This window comes from Pararge aegeria, chromosome 3 (genome assembly GCF_905163445.1).
Source record: "Pararge aegeria chromosome 3, ilParAegt1.1, whole genome shotgun sequence".
Lineage (NCBI taxonomy): Eukaryota > Metazoa > Arthropoda > Insecta > Lepidoptera > Nymphalidae > Pararge > Pararge aegeria.
In genome coordinates, this window is record NC_053182.1 from 16,189,593 (window position 1) to 16,210,805 (window position 21,213).

At 33.9% G+C, this 21,213-nt stretch overlaps 1 protein-coding gene across 1 annotated transcript; it reads right to left on the reverse strand.

Annotated features, from left to right (window-relative positions):
* On the reverse strand, positions 1 to 20,799 carry LOC120637339 (uncharacterized protein PFB0765w-like). The gene is made up of 22 exons (XM_039909137.1): positions 20,278 to 20,799; positions 19,760 to 19,801; positions 18,719 to 18,751; positions 18,196 to 18,219; positions 17,395 to 17,418; positions 17,283 to 17,306; positions 16,147 to 16,194; positions 15,225 to 15,315; positions 13,832 to 13,917; positions 12,851 to 12,970; positions 11,906 to 12,757; positions 11,149 to 11,338; positions 9,678 to 11,050; positions 9,478 to 9,606; positions 9,013 to 9,214; positions 7,172 to 8,944; positions 6,300 to 7,093; positions 5,957 to 6,223; positions 4,959 to 5,106; positions 3,813 to 3,954; positions 1,845 to 1,953; positions 1 to 811 (listed from the first exon to the last, which is right to left on the reverse strand). Exons 1-22 carry the CDS (start codon positions 20,623 to 20,625, stop codon positions 695 to 697), a joined length of 6,936 nt encoding a protein of 2,311 aa, XP_039765071.1. The 5' UTR covers positions 20,626 to 20,799; the 3' UTR covers positions 1 to 694.
* Positions 20,800 to 21,213: the final 414 nt, after the last annotated feature.

Here is a 21,213-nt window from a genome sequence, read left to right on the forward strand (position 1 = left end):
TAAAGACAATACAAAAATAGACGCTTAGTAACAGCACACCAAAAACAGTGTGTATAATATTTTGTTAACAAAATTTGAACAAAGAACATTATGTCAATATGAAGTTTTTCATCCGTTTCAAATCCTGAGCGTAAAGTCATTTTCAGCGTATGATTACAAGATAACATATTTTAGTATCGTTCACAAAATATACGGTAACATAACAATGTGCAGTTGTATAATGAAATGTTTTCTTAAAATGAACAGTTTTAGTGTTTATTGTTTATTTAACTTTTAGTACTTAGTGTTTTAAGGGAAAAGCATTGTTCAAAAATATGTTCCTTTTTTGATTGATGTTCCAAAAACAAGTGTTGTTGGTATACCTAGACAGGTACCATGCATGATTGTTGGGAGAGAGAGGAAAGAGATTTGATTTCTTTGCAAAACTTCAAAAAGTTCAAAAACTTCCCACTAAGGAATTTTGAAACCGTATTTTTAATTTAGCTTTATTGACCCGTATAACAGGCGACATACCTGCCCACGTGCTTAGTTGATTATCACATAATATATTTCAAAGGATCTCCTTTCCGCTCAGCATATTAAACGGGTAATACAATATACAAAGTTTTTATGGTTTTTAGAGTTCCTCATTCAAATTAGGAACGTTTTGTTTTGTTTTGTCTTTATTTTAACTCGTCAAATGATGATGGTTTTGTCATTTCTTATGAGTCTTGTGCCGGTCATGCGCCCGTCTGAGACGAGTGGGGGTCTCCTCAATGAATGGTACCTTTTCTCGGCGGCCTCCGCAACCATCCAACTTTGCTACAACTGCCTGAAATATAATAAGGTCTCACTTTGCACATGGGCTTGATGACGTCATTCTCACAGTCGTCTGTGAAGGGATGCCCGAAACATCCCTACTAATATTATAAATTTGTTTATAAGTTTGTTTGTTACGCTTTCACATGAAAACTGCTAAACCGATCTTCATGAAACTTTGTATAAATATTCTTGGAGGTATTAGAAATAATATAGTATACTTTTCATTGAAAAAAAAAAAAATACGTAATATAAAAAAATGTTGTGTGAAAAAATCTCAATATTGGTGTCGACTATATAGCAGTACGCTGCCTTCCAAAATTACGCGGGCGAAGCCGCATGGCACATCTAGTAGCATATAATTTATAGTTACTAAAATATGGATAGGTAAAGCACTGTCAGATTGGCGGGGCTGCCTAAAATTATGTCGTAGTATAAGCACGCACATTAAAAATATACATAAATCTTATCTTCTTAATATATATAAATCTCCTGTCACGATGTTTGTCCGCGATGGACTCCTAAACTACTTAACCGATTTTGAATTAAATGGGCACACCGTGAGCAGTCTGGTCCAACTTAAGAGATAGGATAGCTTAGATCTTTAATTATAGTCGCAATTTTATTTTATTGCAAATTATTTGTCTATAATTAATTGACAGTCACATGTTATATATATATGTATATATATACTACTATAATCATTCAAGGCTTAGCGATACTGAATACTTTAAAAACAAAATCAAACGCAGACGACGTCGCGGGCAACAGCTAGTAAATATATATATATATATATTTTAAAGAAGAATTTTCACAATACCTAAGAAGCTTAACGTAATCCCTAAACGATCACAAAACTTTTAAGTAAATAAACGTACTAAACTTTACTTGATAAATACAATTTTTTTGCTGTAATGATAAACTCCTTTTGCATGGAGTTGGAAAAGAAGCTACCTTTTTTATTACTTGACGTGGCAACTAAAACAAGTCGTAGAATAGGAAGACCTTATAAAACAATACAAATCAGTGTTTATTAAAGTTCTTACTCTATTGGTCTCCAGTTTTCCACGTTTCCGCTTCCAGGCTGACGTGATGGCACACTGTCCAGAAGTAAGGTCTCCCGCTGAGCGTCTCCCGCCGACACAAGTACTGCACCTACAATAATAGGTAACTGTTGTCAATAAAAACAAAGCCGGGTAGGCAGAAATATAAAATGTATCAAATTAGTAAAGACGCCAGAACTTAGATCCTCCCATATTAAACTAAAATAACAGATTTAAACTAGCGTAGATATGACATTAGTAAAAATTATGTAAGTATTTCAATGGCTACTAATATAGTATTGCCATCTAATGTCGTTTGGCCCGGTTTGAAATTACAGATTAACGTCCGTTTTCACCAACGACGGGCAAAGCAATGCCTAAGTAAGTAACGCCTAATGAAATTCAAATAATCTTTATTCATGTAGGCCTGTCACAGGCACTTATGAAGCGTTTATAAGTTCCTAACGCTACGAAGGTTCCAAGCGCACTCTGGTCTGAGAAGAAGCCCACAAAAAACTTAACCGGGTATTTTTTTTTTGTTATCACAATTTCACAAAGATCTATAAGCATACATTTACCTTTCACAATCGATTTTCGCTAGGCAAGCCTAACTTGACTATGGTTCTTGCCGCAAGGTGTGGTATTGAGTGTTTGGATTATCAAATTTTTCTTTATTGTTATTATAAAAAAAAATATGTATATTTTTTTTCATCTGTCAAGTGTCAGTTTACGCGTCCCCTAAACTTTACGACTCACCGAATCGGTTTAGACGGCGTCTAAGGTCGTTAGACATTTCATAGCAGTTCGTGAACGTATTTTTTGCTAGGAATCACCTAAATCATTAGGCATCCGATTAAGGCGATTCCAAGGTTTAATGGCGGCAATACAGGAATTAAGGTATAAGCGGTGATAGCCCAGTAGCTGCCCCTGGACATCATCGCATAGAATGAATGAACTGTCTTAAAAAATGAATGGAGGCCATGATACAGACATCGGTCTGTATCTTGACAAAAATTAAAAAATAACTGTTTTCGGTTCAGCATCTATTATAGAGGCCCTCTAAAAACTTTTTCACAAAACAGACGCGGACGATCTGACTTAAAAAAATCACTTGCCCCCTCTGGACCAGAAGCTGGGTACGCCCATTGCAGCAGTAGCTCGTGCTAGTAATTTGCGCTAGTAGCTTGCACCGGCGCGGTATGCAGCTTGGTAGTTTGCACGACTTACGCGAGTGTACTTGCAGATGAAAACCCACCACCTTATCACCGCGCCGTTACTACGTTAATTTATTCAAACAATAAATATTTACAGTTGATAATAAGCCTAAATAAAGTGCAGATCATTAATAAAAAAATCAAGTTAGTAATAAAAACCTCTTTTTAAATTATTAAATTATTATCGTTAACATTAAATTAAATGAAAACACGACGCGCGACGTGTACTGCAGCTCCTGAGCTTGAGCACAGGCCGAGCCGGTATAAAGTATAAACCGATTTCTCTCCGTACGCGATGTAGCGCCTGTGCTCACGTACACACGCGCCTCAAGCTTTTAGTAGTGTACCTATCGTAGCGCGCTTGTATGAAGCTTTGCCTCTGTTCCGTTTTTCCTCTGTGGCTATGCCTACATCTTGGATAGTATTATACCATTGGGAAGCTACCATGGTACACAATATATCCGCAATAACTAGTCAATAATTAACTTATATCTTATAATCCATAGTCTATATTAATACTATGAAGAGTATATAATAAAAGCCAAAGCATGGCTTTGTTTCTTACCTAGATGAGAAGATGGACATAGGGTACTTTCAAACCGGAAAAGCATCATATGCACAACTTCGCAGCTTAATCGGTCTTGGCGAAATTTTGCATAGAATGGATCTTGGGACATCAGTATTTATTATAAACGGATTTTGAGGTATTATCATAAAACCGTAAACAAATAGAAGAAAAAGAAAAGAATTTTCATACACATCTTTTTCAGCAGTGCTAATAAGTGTTGTCGGCGAGGTGGGGCTGATATCGCGGGATTCATTCGGCGAAAAGCAAACAGCTTCGCTTACTTCTTGTAGTCGTTGCCATTCTTCAGCTACCTTACGATCCCACTCGGCCACTAAAGCACAAGACATTTATTTTGATGACGAACAACTGTTGGTTCTAACCCGTATTATTTATTGAAGAATTTTTTTATTGATCAATATCATTTTACAGAAGCGTATTAACATACAAAAGACACAAATAGTTAAACCTAAGATAACATTAACTTAAAGGCTAAAGCACCTATTTAAATAAACTTCATAATTACAATAAGCAGCTCATAACATTTTAAAATGATCTAATTGTAAGTAAATTGCCAAATATTTGTGTGTTAATTGTGTGCGTACGTATATCTACTAGTTAACTAGTCAACTTTTCTTTAAAATTAAAATACTTAAGGCATAGCCAACAAATTTCTGCTATGCAATTGCAAAAAATGGTTACATCTTGTTCCCCAACAGTACGATTTGGATATTTCAAGGGTCAGATAGACAAACGCCTTAGTGACGTCTCCGTTACTGTAAATGTTTTGGCGGTGGTAATTTCATTTCATCATCATCATCATCCTCATCGCTTAATCAATAGGCGTCCACTGCTGGACTGCTGGAGGGGTGTTCTATGATCTGTTGCTGCTTGTAGCCCCTTGCAATTCGTTTGATATTTACCAAGTCGAGGTTATACAAACGAAAGATTATGTTAAAGTAGTTTTATGATGTTCGAGTTCATAGTCAAAGTCTGGAATATAAGCGTAAAAAGATTATTTTAGTTCAGAACTGAGATTTGAACGAACTTCCAAATTTCACGGCCATGCCTCAAGCAGCTTCGTGCATCTTTTTCTGCTGTCCACCTATTCGGGGGTCTAACAACGCTACGTTTACCGGTGTGGGGTTGCCATTCAAGTACCTTGGAACCCCAGAAGTCTACTGGTTCTCCAATCTATGTGCTTTGCCCATTGCTACTTGAGCTTTGCGACTCTAAGCTTTTTTGGAAATTCTGGTTCTTTTAATGATAAGTAGAAATTATTTGAGCATAGGGACCTATAAAAGCTTGTTATTAAAAACGTTTTAAATTAATACATACTGTGTTTTTCCGTCTGCCGCTGTTTGTTTATTAGTTCGGTTTCCAAGGAGTCAATTTTAATTTGTTTAGCCTCTGCACTGTTCAGCTTTGTTTTCCAAGTTCGGCACACTTCTAGATGTAAAAATGATAGTTCCCGTGCATCCAATATCTGCGGCAAATACATGTTTACTAAAAGTATTGTAAAAAAAAAAAAATGTCAGGAACGATATTCTCTCTCCAGTCTACTATCCCAAAAAGTCACAAAAAAATTACTTATCATTTGAGTAATTATAGTGGCCAAATGATACGAACAAAGAGAAATGTCATTATATTTTATTTATTTATTTCAAGTAGCTGAGTACTTTTAAAATGTCAAGTTTGTCTGTTATCATTGGTTCTACTATCGATTGGAGAAGAAGATACTACCGACAGGAAGCCGGCGAGAAATTCAGAAGTTCCTCTTCTTGACAATCTTTATACCCTACGCACGTTTCACTCCGGAACCGGGGCATTCTCAGGAGATTTTGACTATACAATGACTAATTGTTTATGTCAGATGCCATTAATTTGTGTCCATTTTTACAAAGCCTATTGTTTATATCCATTTTTTGTTTTTTTTTATAGATGAATACGTGTGTATAACACATATACTTGTTTTGAATAACATGTTGGCAAGAAACCTTTTGATCCTATCGTGACACCGTTTCCTTATTATTTATCTTAGAACAATGTGACAAACAAACAAACAGAAAAACTGAAGAAACATCTGAAAAACAAAAATCACACAAGCATATCGACTAATCTGTCTCAGCTTGATATTTATTGCTTCCATATTTTTATTGTTTCATCAATTGATTTTACGTAATGTTATGATTGAAATTGATAAATATTAGTATTTACTGGAACTCGGCAACGCCTAGAAAATGTTAATAATATTATTCCAATTGAGCTTAGATCTCCCGTACTTAAAGATTGTGACAGAATATCTACAGGATTCATTTATATTGATTTATTAATACCTCAACATTGCTTTCTAATATCTTTTTAGCGATATACTTTAGATAGACTTGTTCAGCCATCTTCCTCTGGTCAACATCAACCTGTTCAAAAATGCTTCGTATTGTGTCGGATATGTTTATATCTAGAGAACAAGTGCAAGGCCCATGACCTTTTCTTTTTGGTTTTACATTAAAAGCTTCAACATTGGTTTTAGTCAGTGTCCTACTGTTCACGCGACATCTGCATTTTCTTTTCTTCGAATCAGAAGAAGGAATTAGGCTTGGTTCCTGATAAAAAAAAGATAAAAAAATAATGATAACCAAAACTATAATTTTATATAAACTGAAATTCAAAAATACTTACAGCGGTCAAATTATTAAGATTTATTTGTGTATAGTTAAACTTCGATTTTAGGCAACGATTTTCTACTTGAAGCTTTTCTGCTTTGCGCATTGCTTCAATACTCATAGACCTCAAGTTTTCTACCTCATTTTCATGAATTTTCTTAATGTCTTGTAAGGTTTCTTCATGGAGATTTTGTATGCTTTTCACTCCATGGTTATGTTCATTGATTATACATTGAACATTGCTGTCGTATTGCATTTTTACGGATTCAATTTTCTTTTTGTACTGTTTTTCAATGTTTTCCAAAGCCGTAGTTAGTTTATGAATTTTATTTTCAAAATCTTCTATGTCATCAAATTTCACTAATGTAGCGCGATCTACAGAGTTTGTAAACTGTGGACTGTAATTTGATGTTGTACCAAATTTAGAAGATGACATTTTTAATGGACTAAGTCGTTTTGATCTACTTGATTCGCTTATATTTATAAATGTTTCAACACTGTGACTCTTACGTAGAGGTTTAATCAAATTCAATTTATTCATATTATTTGGATTAATTTCATTTTGCATCGTATTTAATATGTATTGTAACCCATAGTTACTTTTCACATTAAAATCTTCAGACTGCTTGTCCAAGCTATCATTTATGCTATTTTTTAAAACAAGAATTTTCGCACCTATACGAGGTAGATTGTGGTTAGATTCGTTGGAAAATACTGTTTTTTTACTGACCAGTGCTTCAACTTTTGCTCCATCAGATTGAATATCGTTTTCAGAATGATTAATAAAATATTGCTGTATGGACGTTTTCTCTGAAAAAATATCTTTTACATTCTTGGGATCATTAAATATAAAATTTAATTCAAAGTTTTTGGCATCTTTAGGAGTACCTGAATCCAATTGAGGCGTACCAAATGAATCCAAAGATTTCTTATCATCATCTGAGCTTGTCATAAAAGATGGACTAACATCTATAACTCTAGGCAAATTGATGCTAAGCTTTTGTTTTATACTGTCATCTTCTATATTGTCACTCGTATTTGCACTAATGTATATTGTTTCTTCTACATTCAATTGATTAGCTTTACCTTGTCTTGCTCTTTCCTTAACACCTGTAGCTCTTACTTTTTTAATTTTTTTTTGTCCGTCATACATACTGTCTTTATAAATAACGAATAAATCTTTTTCTCTTACAGGGAAAGAATCATGAAAAGAATTATTTTCTTTTTTGAAATCTCTTATGGAAATAATGTTTTCAAAGTCTGGATTATAATTCTCTAAGTCGGATGTTGGACTAATATATTGATCATTGGTTGTACCAACAGCTATTTTAGTAGAATTCAATTTTTTTATGTTATCAATGGTACTATCATTATTAAGCTTCAATTGAGAATGAAAATTTTGAGAAGGGAAATTTCGGGAGTGAAAACTTTCCGGAACCTGAGTTACACTAAATAATTCATTATTTGCAATCAAGCCCTGATCGTTACCATTCGATAATGTTGCTTCTTGCAGACCCGTGATAGAATGTTGCTCTAGGTTTCCTAGACTTAATCTTTTAATTTTATATTTCAAATATATATTTTTTACAAAATCAATCTTCGGTTCAATATTTGCTGTCAGTATTTGAACTTCATTAATAGATGGACCCATCGGATCCGAAATATTTTGACTTATAAGTAACTTTTTCTCATTTGAAATTTCAGAAATTGGAGATGCATCAACATTTTTATTTATGATTTTAACATTTTCACACATACTATTGGCATTCAAAAAAGACTTTTGAACAGAACCTTCATGTTCGTATTTATCTGTTTGACAGTTATTATCTATGGTAACAAATTCAGTTTGAGTGCAAGATGGCTGAGTTTGTTTATTTTTTAATGCGTCGATCTGGTTTTGTAGTGTTACAATCATTTTATCTTTGTTCTCTAATGCTTTATTAGTCTTTTCTATTAAACCTAAATTATTGGATTTTTGTTCAGATTCATATTGAAATTTCTGTTCTAATTCCTTGATGTCAGTCTCATAGTTTTCACATTGAACTCTTAGCAGTTGGTTTTCTTCTATTAATTTAGAAATATTACTTTCTTTTGACTGATTTATTTTGTCAAGTATTAATTTTTGATTTAGCATTTCGCCTTCTAAATCTTTTATAACTTTTTCATAATTGACTTTCTCCTCTTTAGCTTTAGCTTTCAAATGGTTCAAATGTTTTTCAATCCCTTCTCTCTCTTTCTTTGCCTGTTCTTTTTCATATATAATTTTTTGTTGTTCATTTTCGGCTATAATTTTAGCTTCTTCTGCTTTAGATTTAAGTAACTGATATGAAGCCTGTATGTTAAGTAGAGTTTGTTCTAATGAAGTGTTTTTGCTATCAATATATTTACCGATCCGATGTAACGATGTTATTACTTCATTAACTGAACTTTTACTTGGCAAAAGATTACTATCGCCTATGCTATTTATTTCTAATTGTTTTATGTCAGAAATAATTAATTCCCGTTCATTTTGAAGTTGTTTGATCAGTGAAACATTCATATTTGTCTCTTTGAACGATTCCTCACTAATTAATCTTGTAGTAGAAAGTTGATCTTCCAGTTTTTCATTTTCGTTTTGTAACTTTGTAAATTCTAATTTCATATTATGAGTAGCCCTAGATTCTGCAAAAAAAAAGGTTATTATAGTGCCCAACTGGTAGCATTGTAGCTACAAATAAGCTAAGACTTACGATGTGCTTCTATTTTTTTAACAGTTTGATCTAGTTTTTCATAACTAAGTTCTTTCAATTGTTCTCCAGATTCTACGACATCCTTCAAATCATTTTGCAAAGCTATTATTTCCACTTGTAATTCATTAATGTGATTTTCTAGTGTTGATATTTTTTTCTCACGTGCAAGTATCTCTTCATTTAGATTTGTTATTATGTATTCCTAGAAATACAAACACAATTTCTAAAATTAAAGTACAGAGCTAATTGGACATTATATACTTAATCCATCTTTTTATTCTACTACAAGTTAGCTGCAATCTCACTTGGTGGTAAGTGATGATGCAGTCTAAGATGGTAGCGGGCTAACATGTTAGGGAGTATGGTAGTCATACCCCTAATCGGTTTCTACGTGACAACGCATCGGATCACTAAATCGCTTAGCGGCACGTCTTTGTTTGTCAAAGTTTCAAATTCAAAAACTACCGATTCATCCAATTTTTCCAATACATTTTTCATTTCTATATGATTTTTGAGCTTCTCTTGCTTCAACTTTTCTACTTCTGTTTTTAAATCCGTATAAAAGTCTTCTAAGGAGCATGCTTTAGATATGTTCTGAAAAAATGGCGAGGAGATTAAAGCATAACAGTTAATTTTAATATATAGTTAAAATTTGTGATAATTACCTCTTCACGAGAACGAACTAGAGCTTCTTCTAATTTTTTTGAATAATTTTCTTGTAGCATTTTATTCAAGTCAATTACCTCTTTTTGTAAGTTGACATTTTCTAACTGTATTTGTTCATGCAAAGCTTGTAATTCTTTATGTTGGTTTTCTAATTTTTCGTATTTTTTTATTTTATCAAGTAACTTAACACTTTCGTTTCTTACTGCATCTAAATTTAATTGTATATTATAATTTTCATTTCTTAAATTAGATATACTGCCACTGGCTGACAGTTCCCTTGACTGTTGTGTTTTTATCTGATTTTGTAATCGTTGAATTTCTTCTTTTTTGGTCTCCACGTTGTCGTATAAGGTATTAATCTCTTTGGTTTTAATATTTAAATCACACTGTAACGTATTTTTCTCTGATAATAATTTTTCACATTTACTTTTTAAATCAAATGAGGTTTCTTGTAGTTTTGGGATTTCCTGTATTTTTAAAAGATACTGTTCATTTTCTAATTTAAGTGATTGCAAAGAATGAATTAAAATATTTATTTCTGAATCTTTATCTGATATCGATTTTTGTAACATGTTTCTTTCATGCAGCACTTTTTGATATTGTATATTTAAGGCAGCATGTTCTTCTTTTATGTCTTCAGATTCATCTAATAAGCTTTGACTTTTTACTGTTGATACTTGAAAATCATTTTGTAATTTTTCTAGTTCACTTATGCTCTTTGTTAATTCACCTTGAATTGTTTCTTTTTCATTTAAAATATTTTCGTGGGATTGTTTTAACATTTCTAATGTTGCTAGCAAATTATCCTGATTTATTAATTTTTGTTCTAATATTAGACTTTCTTTTTTTGCTAAATCATATGTTTTTTTCAATTGCTCATTTTCATCATATAAAATATTTATATTTTCAAGATTAGTTCCACGTAGTAACTCTATTTCCTTTATAAATATATTATCATCAATATTTTCATGTGTATTGAGTATGTCAGATATATTGTTTATACTTTGTCTAATTTTATTCCTATCATCATGATCTTTGAAATGCTTAAGGAATTCAATACTTTCTTCTTTCGCTGTGATAATAGAACTCATTGCAATTTTTTTTTCATTTTTAAGTAAGGCTATGTTTTTATCGAAACTATCTTGATTATTTTTTATTTGTTTAATGAGATTTATATTTTCAACGTTTTTATGGTCTACTTCGTCAATCAAATTACCTATTTCATGAGACTTACTGCATATTATATTATTTAAGTTATCAATAGCATTTGATTTGTTTTCCAATTCTTGGTTCATTAATGAATTTTTACCCTGTAGTTCATCTACTTGCATTTGCAAATAATTATAGCTCCTCAGAGTTTCCTCATACCTATCTAAAATATATTATCATTACTCATAAATATAAAATAAAAGAATGAGGAACAAAAAGTTATAAGTAACTAAAGAATGATTAATTGATAAAATTATTTACTTTTCCAATCTTCAACATCCAATTTAAGTTCATTAATAACTTCAAGCTTTTTTTCAAATTCCTCTTGCAAATACTGTTTTTCTTCTTCGCTACAGCATAAATCGTCCTTAAGGTTTTTAATTTGATCTTTTTGGGATTCAATTTCATCAATCAATTGTACCGACTGCAACGTTTCTTCATTAGGCGGTACCTATTACACGGAAAGAACATTAAATAAAATAGTCAAATCTAATTAATTATCTACTATTTCTCTATTTACCCAACCCGTTTTTGGACAGTTGTGATAAGTCTCTAAATCTGTCTTATGTCAGAGGGGATAGTTATTGGTTGTTACTCATAAAAAGGATAAAGATTATTATAATATAATATAATTTATTGGATCATAAATGTTACACACAATATCAATACAACAGTAGAAAGAAAAAGAAATACAACACAAAAAATAAAACAATTTCACATAAATTGGTAAACATTATACATTATATTGATATTTGCCTCTTATTATTGATAACCTATGGACCCCACACTAAGCGACCTGTATCGTGGGGCCTAGTTAATAGATTGCCAAAATTGATTGCTCGGCCAGAAAAGAGAAATTGATGAAGGCGACAGTTTTAAATAAAGGTATTTATGAGGTAAAATATGAATAAATTAAACAAATAAGCCTTTGTATATAATATAGTAGGTAATAGTAAGGTATATATTATTTCTACATATATAAAATGGTAAGATAAATAAATATATATGAAGCTCTTACTTTGTTTCTATCGCCCTCAAGTAATGTATCAATTTGATCAGACAAGCTTTTAATTTGTTGGTCTTGACACATCATTTTGCACTCGCACTCTTTTAGTTTACAAATGAAACCATTTTTTTGTTTTTCAAACAGTACAGAAACATCACTTATTTTTTTCTCTAGTTTTAGATTTTCATTTCTTAACTGGTCAATGGTTTGACATTTAATTTTATTTATTTCCTGTTCCGCGTTAAGTTTTGTTTCAACATTAGAGGTTTCTTCTGACAATATATAGTAATTTTCTTTCAAAGTATCAAGATCTTCCGACCGTTTTCGATAATACTCTTTTTCCTTCCATAATTCGTTATACTCCTTTAGATTATTTTTTAAACAGTCACACTCATGCTCTAAATCGGCAATTTTTTGACATCTTAAGTAAAGACAATCTTTTTCATGTTTTAAATTGTCATAACAGGTTAGTAGTTCATCATAATTAGCTTGCAAATTTTTCAAGCGATTAAGATTTGCAACTTCTATACTGCAATTATCAATTCCAAAACATTCATCAAATTGATCGTCTTCAATTTTAAGGCATAAACTTTCCGAACTCAAGATTTCCTGCATTTCACGGTTTTCCATAATGTCCGCAACAAGCTGGGCTCTCTTATTATCTAGGGTTGGTATTTGACTTTCTGCTGATGTTAACGCAAACGTAGTAACGACTTCAGCGCGGAGACATGAACAATCTTGTGAAGCGCGACTGAATTCTTGCGAGCAAGGCGCTATCAGCGCTAGACTAAATTTTTCCAATACTTTCATTTTGAATAAAATTTTTCCTTTTATATCAATGCCTCTAGTATCCTTTCCAGCAGTCTGAAATGCGTGCATATTAAGGATAATATCTTTTTGTAGATCTGAATAACTAACACAAAATTACTGTTAAAAGACCTTCATAGAATAACTTACTAATAAATCCAAATATTGTTTGTATTTCGCGTTTTGGCACAACGTTCCAAATATTTTTTCTAATGCGGTATAAATATGAGCATAAATACAATAGGGCTCGCAAACATCATGTTCCATTACCTGTAAAAAATATGTTATTTTTTGTAATACAAACACACTTCACACTGAATAAATTATCCAAAAAGAAAGGACTAATGCTATCTTATCCTTTCCAAAGAACAAAGTAGATTAGAAAATAGATTGGTTTTTGTTATTTTGTAATCGTTAATAAGAACCATTTGATTATTTTTTTAGAACTCATTATCATAGAATCTAGTTGCATAGCAATCCTCTATGGTCAGATTATAAACGAAACAAATTTTTTTTTCGCATTTTGACGAAATCATTGCGATCAATGAATTTTCCATTACGAATGGCAATAACTATATGTAAAGGTAACCAAATTTTGAAATCCTAAATTATGTATGTAATAGTTATGTAATAAATTATTGTAGTTCTATTGAAAAAAAATACCAAACTGTACGAGCGTGACCTGCCAAAATTATCTACTTAAATTTAACATGGCATAGACCAGTGCGCATACGAAATTCTTTTCTGCTCTAGTTTTAAGTAGAAGTATGTGGTTCATCACCTCTAGTCTAGTGATTGGTTGCTCACAGGATAATTACTTGAAGGCCCCTGAAAACTAGTTGTTGTGGCCCTCGCTGTATGTGCATAAAGAATTTTTGAATTTTGAATTTAAATACTAAGGTTAGTTATGTCACGGCGGGCATAACTAGCAGATTTGAGCGAAAGCATTCCAGTAGCAAAGCCGCCAGGCGACTGGTTGGGACATCGTCGGGTTACAAGTAGCCGGTACGAGTCCGACATAACCACTCTGCCTCCCCGTTGTGCGGAGGTTTCCATGAGGATATCCGCAACGAAGAAAAAAATATTAGTAATGGTATAAATTTGTAAAGCCACTGTATATAGTTAACTTACGGCGATAGTATTTTGCATTGCACTCAGTTTGGCATCCTTATAAATTATTGTTTCCTGCATTTCATCCACCTGTGGGTCGTGAGCAGCTAAAAAGAGAATAGCTTAATTTACACGTGTTAAGTCGTCAAATCGGTAACTGAACTATAAATTAATTTTTTGTGACAAAATGCATGTAAGTAGTGATTTTAGTTGTAAGTTATTGGTACATGAGGCTTAAAACCTACGCCTCAAATAGATGGGACACAGGGCGGCTTGTTGCAGGACGTGCTCCTTGCATGCCCTATGAAATGTTGCTCTGTATATAGGCGATGGTTTTCCCCTTTCCATCAGGTGGGCCATCTGCTTGGTCCATCAATTATAAAGAAGAAAAAGGTTGCAACTTAAAATTTGGTAGATGAGATTTGATTATATTGTAGCCGCACGCTCCGCACCCTGTGCACCCATCTGGAGGCGTGGCTTGCGACCTGCACGTTTGGACGCGCGCAATTTAGTGAAGCTCAATAATTTGCGACTTCTCATCATCAACCTCCCATTACCAGTCCACAAAAAGGCACGAGTCTCTTCGCAGAATGAGGAGGGATTAGACCATAGTCCAACATGCTGGTCAAGTGCGGATTGGTAGACTTCACACACCTATTAGAACGTTTAGGAGAACTCTCAATCGTGCAGGTTGTCTAACAGTATTTTTCCTTCATCATAAAATTTATAACGCACATAGCTCCAAAAATTTAGAGATGCGAGAACTCGGTCCTCCGAGGCTATCGTCGCTATCACTACACGTATACGGATGCATTTTTTTATTCCACTACAAGTTAGCCCTTGGCTGCAATTATGATGATAGCGGGCTTACCTGTTAGGGAGTACGCCAGTTATATTTAAACCGACGTTACCTGCCTAGCGGTTTTTCACACGATATACTTTGGCGAGTGTGCTCATGATCTTCATAATCTTGATCCTCCGGCACCATTTTACCACAGAACAGCGAGACGCCGTGAACGGTTGCATCCTTATGTGGTTGACATACAGGCAACACGCACGCAACGCTTTTCATCTACGCTTCTGATACGTACCGCTAAGGTTTGCAACGATGTTCCGGCTTCGGTGTTTCCTTATTCATACAACTTGAATGCCTTCAAGGCAAGAGTGAATAGGCATTTTCTAGGCAAGCGCGCCCCAAATTAGACCGCATCATTGCTTTAAATCAGGCATGATTGTTGACAAGCGCAAGCCTATCTAATCTATCTATCTAATCTAAGTCTATCTATCTAATCGGTGTCTACGCCACCGACCGAAATGCTAATTCGCTTAGCGGCACGTCTTTGTCGCTAGGATGGTAACTGGCCACGGCCGAAGCCTCAGATACATAAACTAACATAAGTTACAGATTACTCACATGTGCTTGCATCGCATGTACAAGGTGGCCCAGCTTGACTACTCTTCGTTACCTTACGTGGCGTTGACACTTTTTCTTTATCAAACGACCACTGTTACAAATGTTTCTATTAGTTTCATCGTCATCATCATTATATCAACTCATTACCGGCCAACTACAGTAGTCCTCACACAGTGAGAAGGTTTTAGCCCAGTGCGCACTAATGGTAGTCACCATTCCTTCGAGAACATTATGGAGAACATTATGCAGAACTCTCAGGCATGCAGGTTACCTTAAGATGTTTTCCTTCACCGTTCAAGCAAGTGATATTTCAATTACTTAAAAGGCACATAACCTAAAAAAAGTTAGTGGCGTACTGGAATTCAAGATTGAAGATGAAGTCCTAACTACTGAGCTATTACCGCTGCATTCCATCCATTAGTTTAATCCTTACTAATATTATAAATGCGAGTGTGTTTGTTTGTTTGTCCTTCCTTGACGCCCTAACAACTCATAAGCAACCAATTAACTTGATTTCTGACAGGTGTTAGGTGAAACCACGTAGAGTAGAAAAGGCTACTTTTTATTCCAATTATTCCAATTTATATTCAAGATATGTTTGTGTGGTGAACAATAAAAGTGTATTCATTCATTCGTTCATTCATTCATTCGAATCGGACTTTTAATTTCGTAGTTATCACGAATAATTAACTTTTAGGACATAAACAAATTATTTTTTGGGGTACAACGAATTGCAAATGTTTTTTTTCCAATTTTTTCCCCTGCGGGATGTGTAAAAACAAAAGAATAGAGGACGTAGTCGTAGGCAGCCAGCCAGTTCGATATAGGCTGAAATATAGCGTTATATCCGTTTTATACAGATTTAATAGCGTCTTAAATCTTATTAATCATTTTATGTGGTAGGGATGTATATTGTACGTACCTCTTCGCCTTGTATTTTTGTTTGTTCTCCCCCACCAGATTTACCTGTCTACGAAATGACAAGAATTACATAATATAATCTATGCATTACAGCTACTGTATAGTAGTAGTAGCAGTAGTATAGGTAATGAAAATTAAGCTTATTTTTCTATACTCCGAGAAAAGCATGAGAATCTGTATGGTGTAACTTATAATTTTTCCACCCTTAGACACCAAACAGATCTTCGGCAATGTACCCTCTACGCACGTTTCGCTCCCAAACCGGAGCAACCTCAAGAGATGTTTACTTTACAATGAATAATTGTTAAGTCCAACTTATACAATAAAGATTCTGCTGCTTTCGCGGAGTATAGCAAATTAAGCTTAATTTTTATAATATATCATAGATTTCCGCAAAGTAACACCTGCTTCTATCCAAGTAGTATAGGTTGATGGGTACAGTGCGGTACTTTGTCGGACCTTTCCTTGCATTCCCTGCAATCTGTTCATATCCAGAAACTATTCACCATCATCATCATATCAACCCATTACTGGTCCACTATAGGGTACGGGTCTCCTGCCGCAATGAGAAGGGGTTAAGGCCGAAGTCCACCACGCTGGACCAGTGCGAAATAGTGGACTTCACGCACCTTTGAGAACATTATGGAGAACTCCAAGGCGTGCAGGTTTTGCACCTCACGTTGTTTTCCTTCACTGTTGAAGCAAGTGATATTTTGTTCAAAAAGCACATAACCGAGAGCGGTGGCATCCTTATGTGGTTGATATCCCATCAACACGCACGAAACGTTTTTTATCCACGTTTCTGATACGTGCCGCTAAGATGTGGAACGCCCGGTAACTGTGTTTTCTGCCACGTATAATTTAAGTACCTTCAAGGCTAGAGTGAATAGGCTTTTTCTAGGCAAGCGTGCTCCAACCTAGACCTCGTCATTGCTTTCTAACGGGCATGATTGTCGTCAAACGCTGGCCTATCGTTACTAAAAAAAAAAAAAAAAAAACTTGAAAAAGTTAGAGGTGCGTGCGTGCGAACTATGCCCCCCGAAAGTGCAGACGTGCAGTCTTACCCACTGGGCTATCACAGCTACACACTATCAGAATATAAAAAATGGCGTTAAAGACAAAAAAAGTATCAGTTACCTCGATAATACCATATCTGCTAGGCTGAAATAGAAAAAAATGCATTTATAACATGTAAAACAATATATTAAATGAAAAATATGTATAACAGTAAACATAAAAAAACACATACCTCATCGCCCCTGGATTTACCCGTCTGAAAAATAACTATAATTAATATCTCAATAATTAATATCATCTCTAATCAAATATAAAAATAATATTTGTTTAAATAAAATAAAGATATAAGATTGCGATAATTCGGCTGATATTTCTTCCACGGGCATACCTATATTTTATATATATAATAAAACAGCCTATTTAATGATGTTTATACGATACCATCAAGTTTGAAGAGTGGGTACTTATACCAACCCGTTTTCTATATAAATGTAGTGACATCATATAAGAACAAATAAGTACGCATAATTTTCATAACCTTCGCCATTTTGTTGGCTTCAAAAGAGGTGGAGGTAATAGTATCAAGTAGTAGGTTAAAAAGTACCTAGATAGAATACTTATGTCCGTTTTCACTAACGATGGACAAGGCAATGCCTAAGTAAGTAACGCCTAATCAAAGAAGATTCCTACGAACAAATTTACCTTTCACTAATCAATTTTCAGGCAGCTTTTATAACCTAACTTGTCTATGGTTTTTTGCCACAAAGTGTGGTATTTTGAATTATCAGATTTTTCAGTGTTCATCTGTCAAGTGTCAGCTTTTTGAGTTTCCTAAACTTTGCGATCAACCAAATCGGTGTCATAACTTTAGTGATGATTAACATAAGTCGTTAATCATCACATAAGAGTTCGTGAAACGTTTTTTTCTCTAGGAATCACCAAAATAACTACGCGTCCGATTGACGGTATTCCTAGGTTAAGTGAAAACGAGCAGTTCAACAGTGAGCTGAAATAAAAAGTGAAAAATGCTTACCTCAAAAGCTTCTGAATCTATACCCTGTAAATCAAATTAATAAGTTATTTAACGTTCTTATATAAAATAATTAAGTCCACTCACACTTAGTAAAAATAACTAAAAAAAAGACGAAAGATTTTATTTCCCTGTTCCTTTTTGACCCTGTATGTGCCAGTCTCAAACCCAGTAGGAATAGTTATTCACTCAATTATGTCGTTTTATTATATAGTTCCGATGTTGTAAACATCGGAACCGTTCTATTAACCGTATGGTTGGAATCCTGTTTTTTACTTTCCTGGGAAAAAAGTCGCCTTTTTTACTCTCCGGTCTTTTAAGTAACTAACATGCGTAGTAAGTTGTTAAACTTACTTAGTTTTAGGTTACTTAGTTAGGGCGTTAAAGAATGACAAACAAACAAACTAGACCCACTTTCGCATTATTATGTTAGTAAGGATAAAGGATTTCGTTTTTTGAAAATAGTTACAAGTTTCTTTGTTTAACTTTCTTTTAAACTACATTATAACAGTTTGTTAAACTTCACCTCAGTGTATCCAGACAGATCCAAATCCAAGCACTGGAACAATCAAGTTTTGCACGTTATAATAAGTGTAAAAGCATGTAATCAACTCAGCAAATGGGTGCGGTCTGCGATGGGAGTGCGAAGTCCATGCGCTATTCTCGACGCCTGCGGTAGCTCGCATTTGCTTGCGCTCCGGTACACTCAATGAATATACAAAGAAGTTGACTTACTATAATATATATAGATACTAATTACACATATTATGGCATTATTATGTGGTAAAAAAAACATTTGTTTTCGTTTAACCTTTTAGCCTTTTACGACTGACTGTGGAAAACAATTATATTATACTAGCGGTCCTTCGCGACTTCGTCTGCGTATAGGTCAACACTAAAAGAAAGACATACGCTGATGCGGACCTTTAAAAGGGAAAAAATATGTCATACATGATTTTATCGAAATTTTAACTTTTTATGTAGCCCACGCAGCGGCAACTCTCAAAAGCTAGCATGGGCAAGAGACAAACTTATATCCCCTGATGAAACTACCGTATCCACCTGCCAAACAACGGCTGCCAAAAAGGGAATAGGAAAAGTTTATCGCTGTTTATTATTACATTTGACGGCCGAGTGGCGCAGTGGGCAGCGACCCTGCTTTCTGAGTCCAAGGTCGTGGGTTCGATTCCCACAACTGGAAAATGTTTGTGTGATGAACATTAATGTTTTTCAGTGTCTGGGTGTTTATCTGTATATTATAAGTATTTAAGTATATTATATTCATAAAAAAATATTCATCAGCTATCTTTGTACCCATAACACAAGCTACGCTTACTTTGGGGCTAGATGGCGATGTGTGTATTGTCGTAGTATATTTATTTATTTATTTATTTGTGTTATTTGTATATTATTTTCACACGTGGGCCATTCTCGGAGAGTTAATAAAGTTGTAGAAAAAGAAACATTATTTTGTCCTTTCCCCGGGGACATAAATTTCTGAGCAAAGATCGCACAAACATTCACTATGAATAAATACATCATAATAAGGTAAATTTATTTTCCTCACCATATCATCCAGTTCTTTATTCGCTGCTTTTATAGCCGCGTGCTGAAATAATTGTCAGAAACCAGTTAAATGGGATAAGTAATTATGTGAATAAAAACGAGTTAGACTATTATTAAAATGCAATAAATAGACTTTCTTTATGCCTTTTTATTCAGTTCCAGTGAAATTAGGAACGGTTATATCGTGAAAATATGATTCTCAAATATCTCGTGTTCAAGCATTCTGTCCGCTTTTATGCAGCTAATTGTTGATATCTCACTTGCCTATATAGCTTTTATGTTTTTTTCATGTTTATAGAACCATGATAGGTTGTCTAGATATATTTATTAAGACAATTAACTGAAAATGTACGTTACTCTACTTAGCCCCGAGGTTTCGGATCGCAAATAGCAATATTTCATTTAAAAAAATTGTAACGGTTTTCCACTTCTGGAAGAAAGGTTGATAGGAACCAAAACGAATTTAGTAGGTAATTGGGGAAACAACATGTCAACGCAAAGAGACACCAAGAACCTTACCGCAGTTGCAATATCACATTTTTGCTCACAAGTGAGATCCAACTGATCGTAAGCTGATATCATCTGTTCAAACTCTTCAATTTTACGTTTCAATCGGCCGATCTCGGCATTTTTAACTGACATCAGCATGTTGACAATCACATCAGTTGGTATGTACTTGGTTCGTACAGTTTCATTGTTCCTCTTGATGATTTCCACCAAGTGTTCGGATTTATCGGAACAGAAGTGGGACCAAGCTCTCGCATCAGTGCAAGAGGCGTATGTCTTCAGCTTCCCTTCATTTCTCGCCGGTAAATCGAACAGGTCATATTCATTGAACACGCGCTCCCTCTTAGTTATAAATGACATCTCCAGTAACTTTATCCGCTATCAATAAATATTTTTCTAAACATATAGGCGTATGAAAACTATGGAGCTTCTAGTTTTACGCTGCCATTCATTTGAGACATTGTGTAAAAGATATCTTATCACTAACGGTAAAATGTAAATATTGATAATATCAAATATTTTAAGTTTGTCATTAAAAATCAAGGCGGAATGGTGGCTATTAATCGAATGTCATTATTTGAATTTTTGTAAATATCTATGACAGTGCACATAAAAAATTAAAAAGTACGAATATATTCGTGCGATACTGTGGTACATAAGTATAATGACACTAATCATGTATTTATTAATTAATGTAAGTGGATTTGTCCGTACTAATTAATTGATGTTATCTTTCGCCTTATTCTACGTTTGTAGCAAAAATGACAATAGAAAAATGGTATTTAATACATACAAAGTTTTATTGTAACGCATTATCTAGTTATTTCATTATCGTACAACCAAGTTTCACTCAACATTAAAACTTAAGAATTTTGAACACTTCAATCACCGGAATGAGCCGCAGTCTTTGACAATTCAAACGTTTTTTAAAAACTAAAATGTTGACTG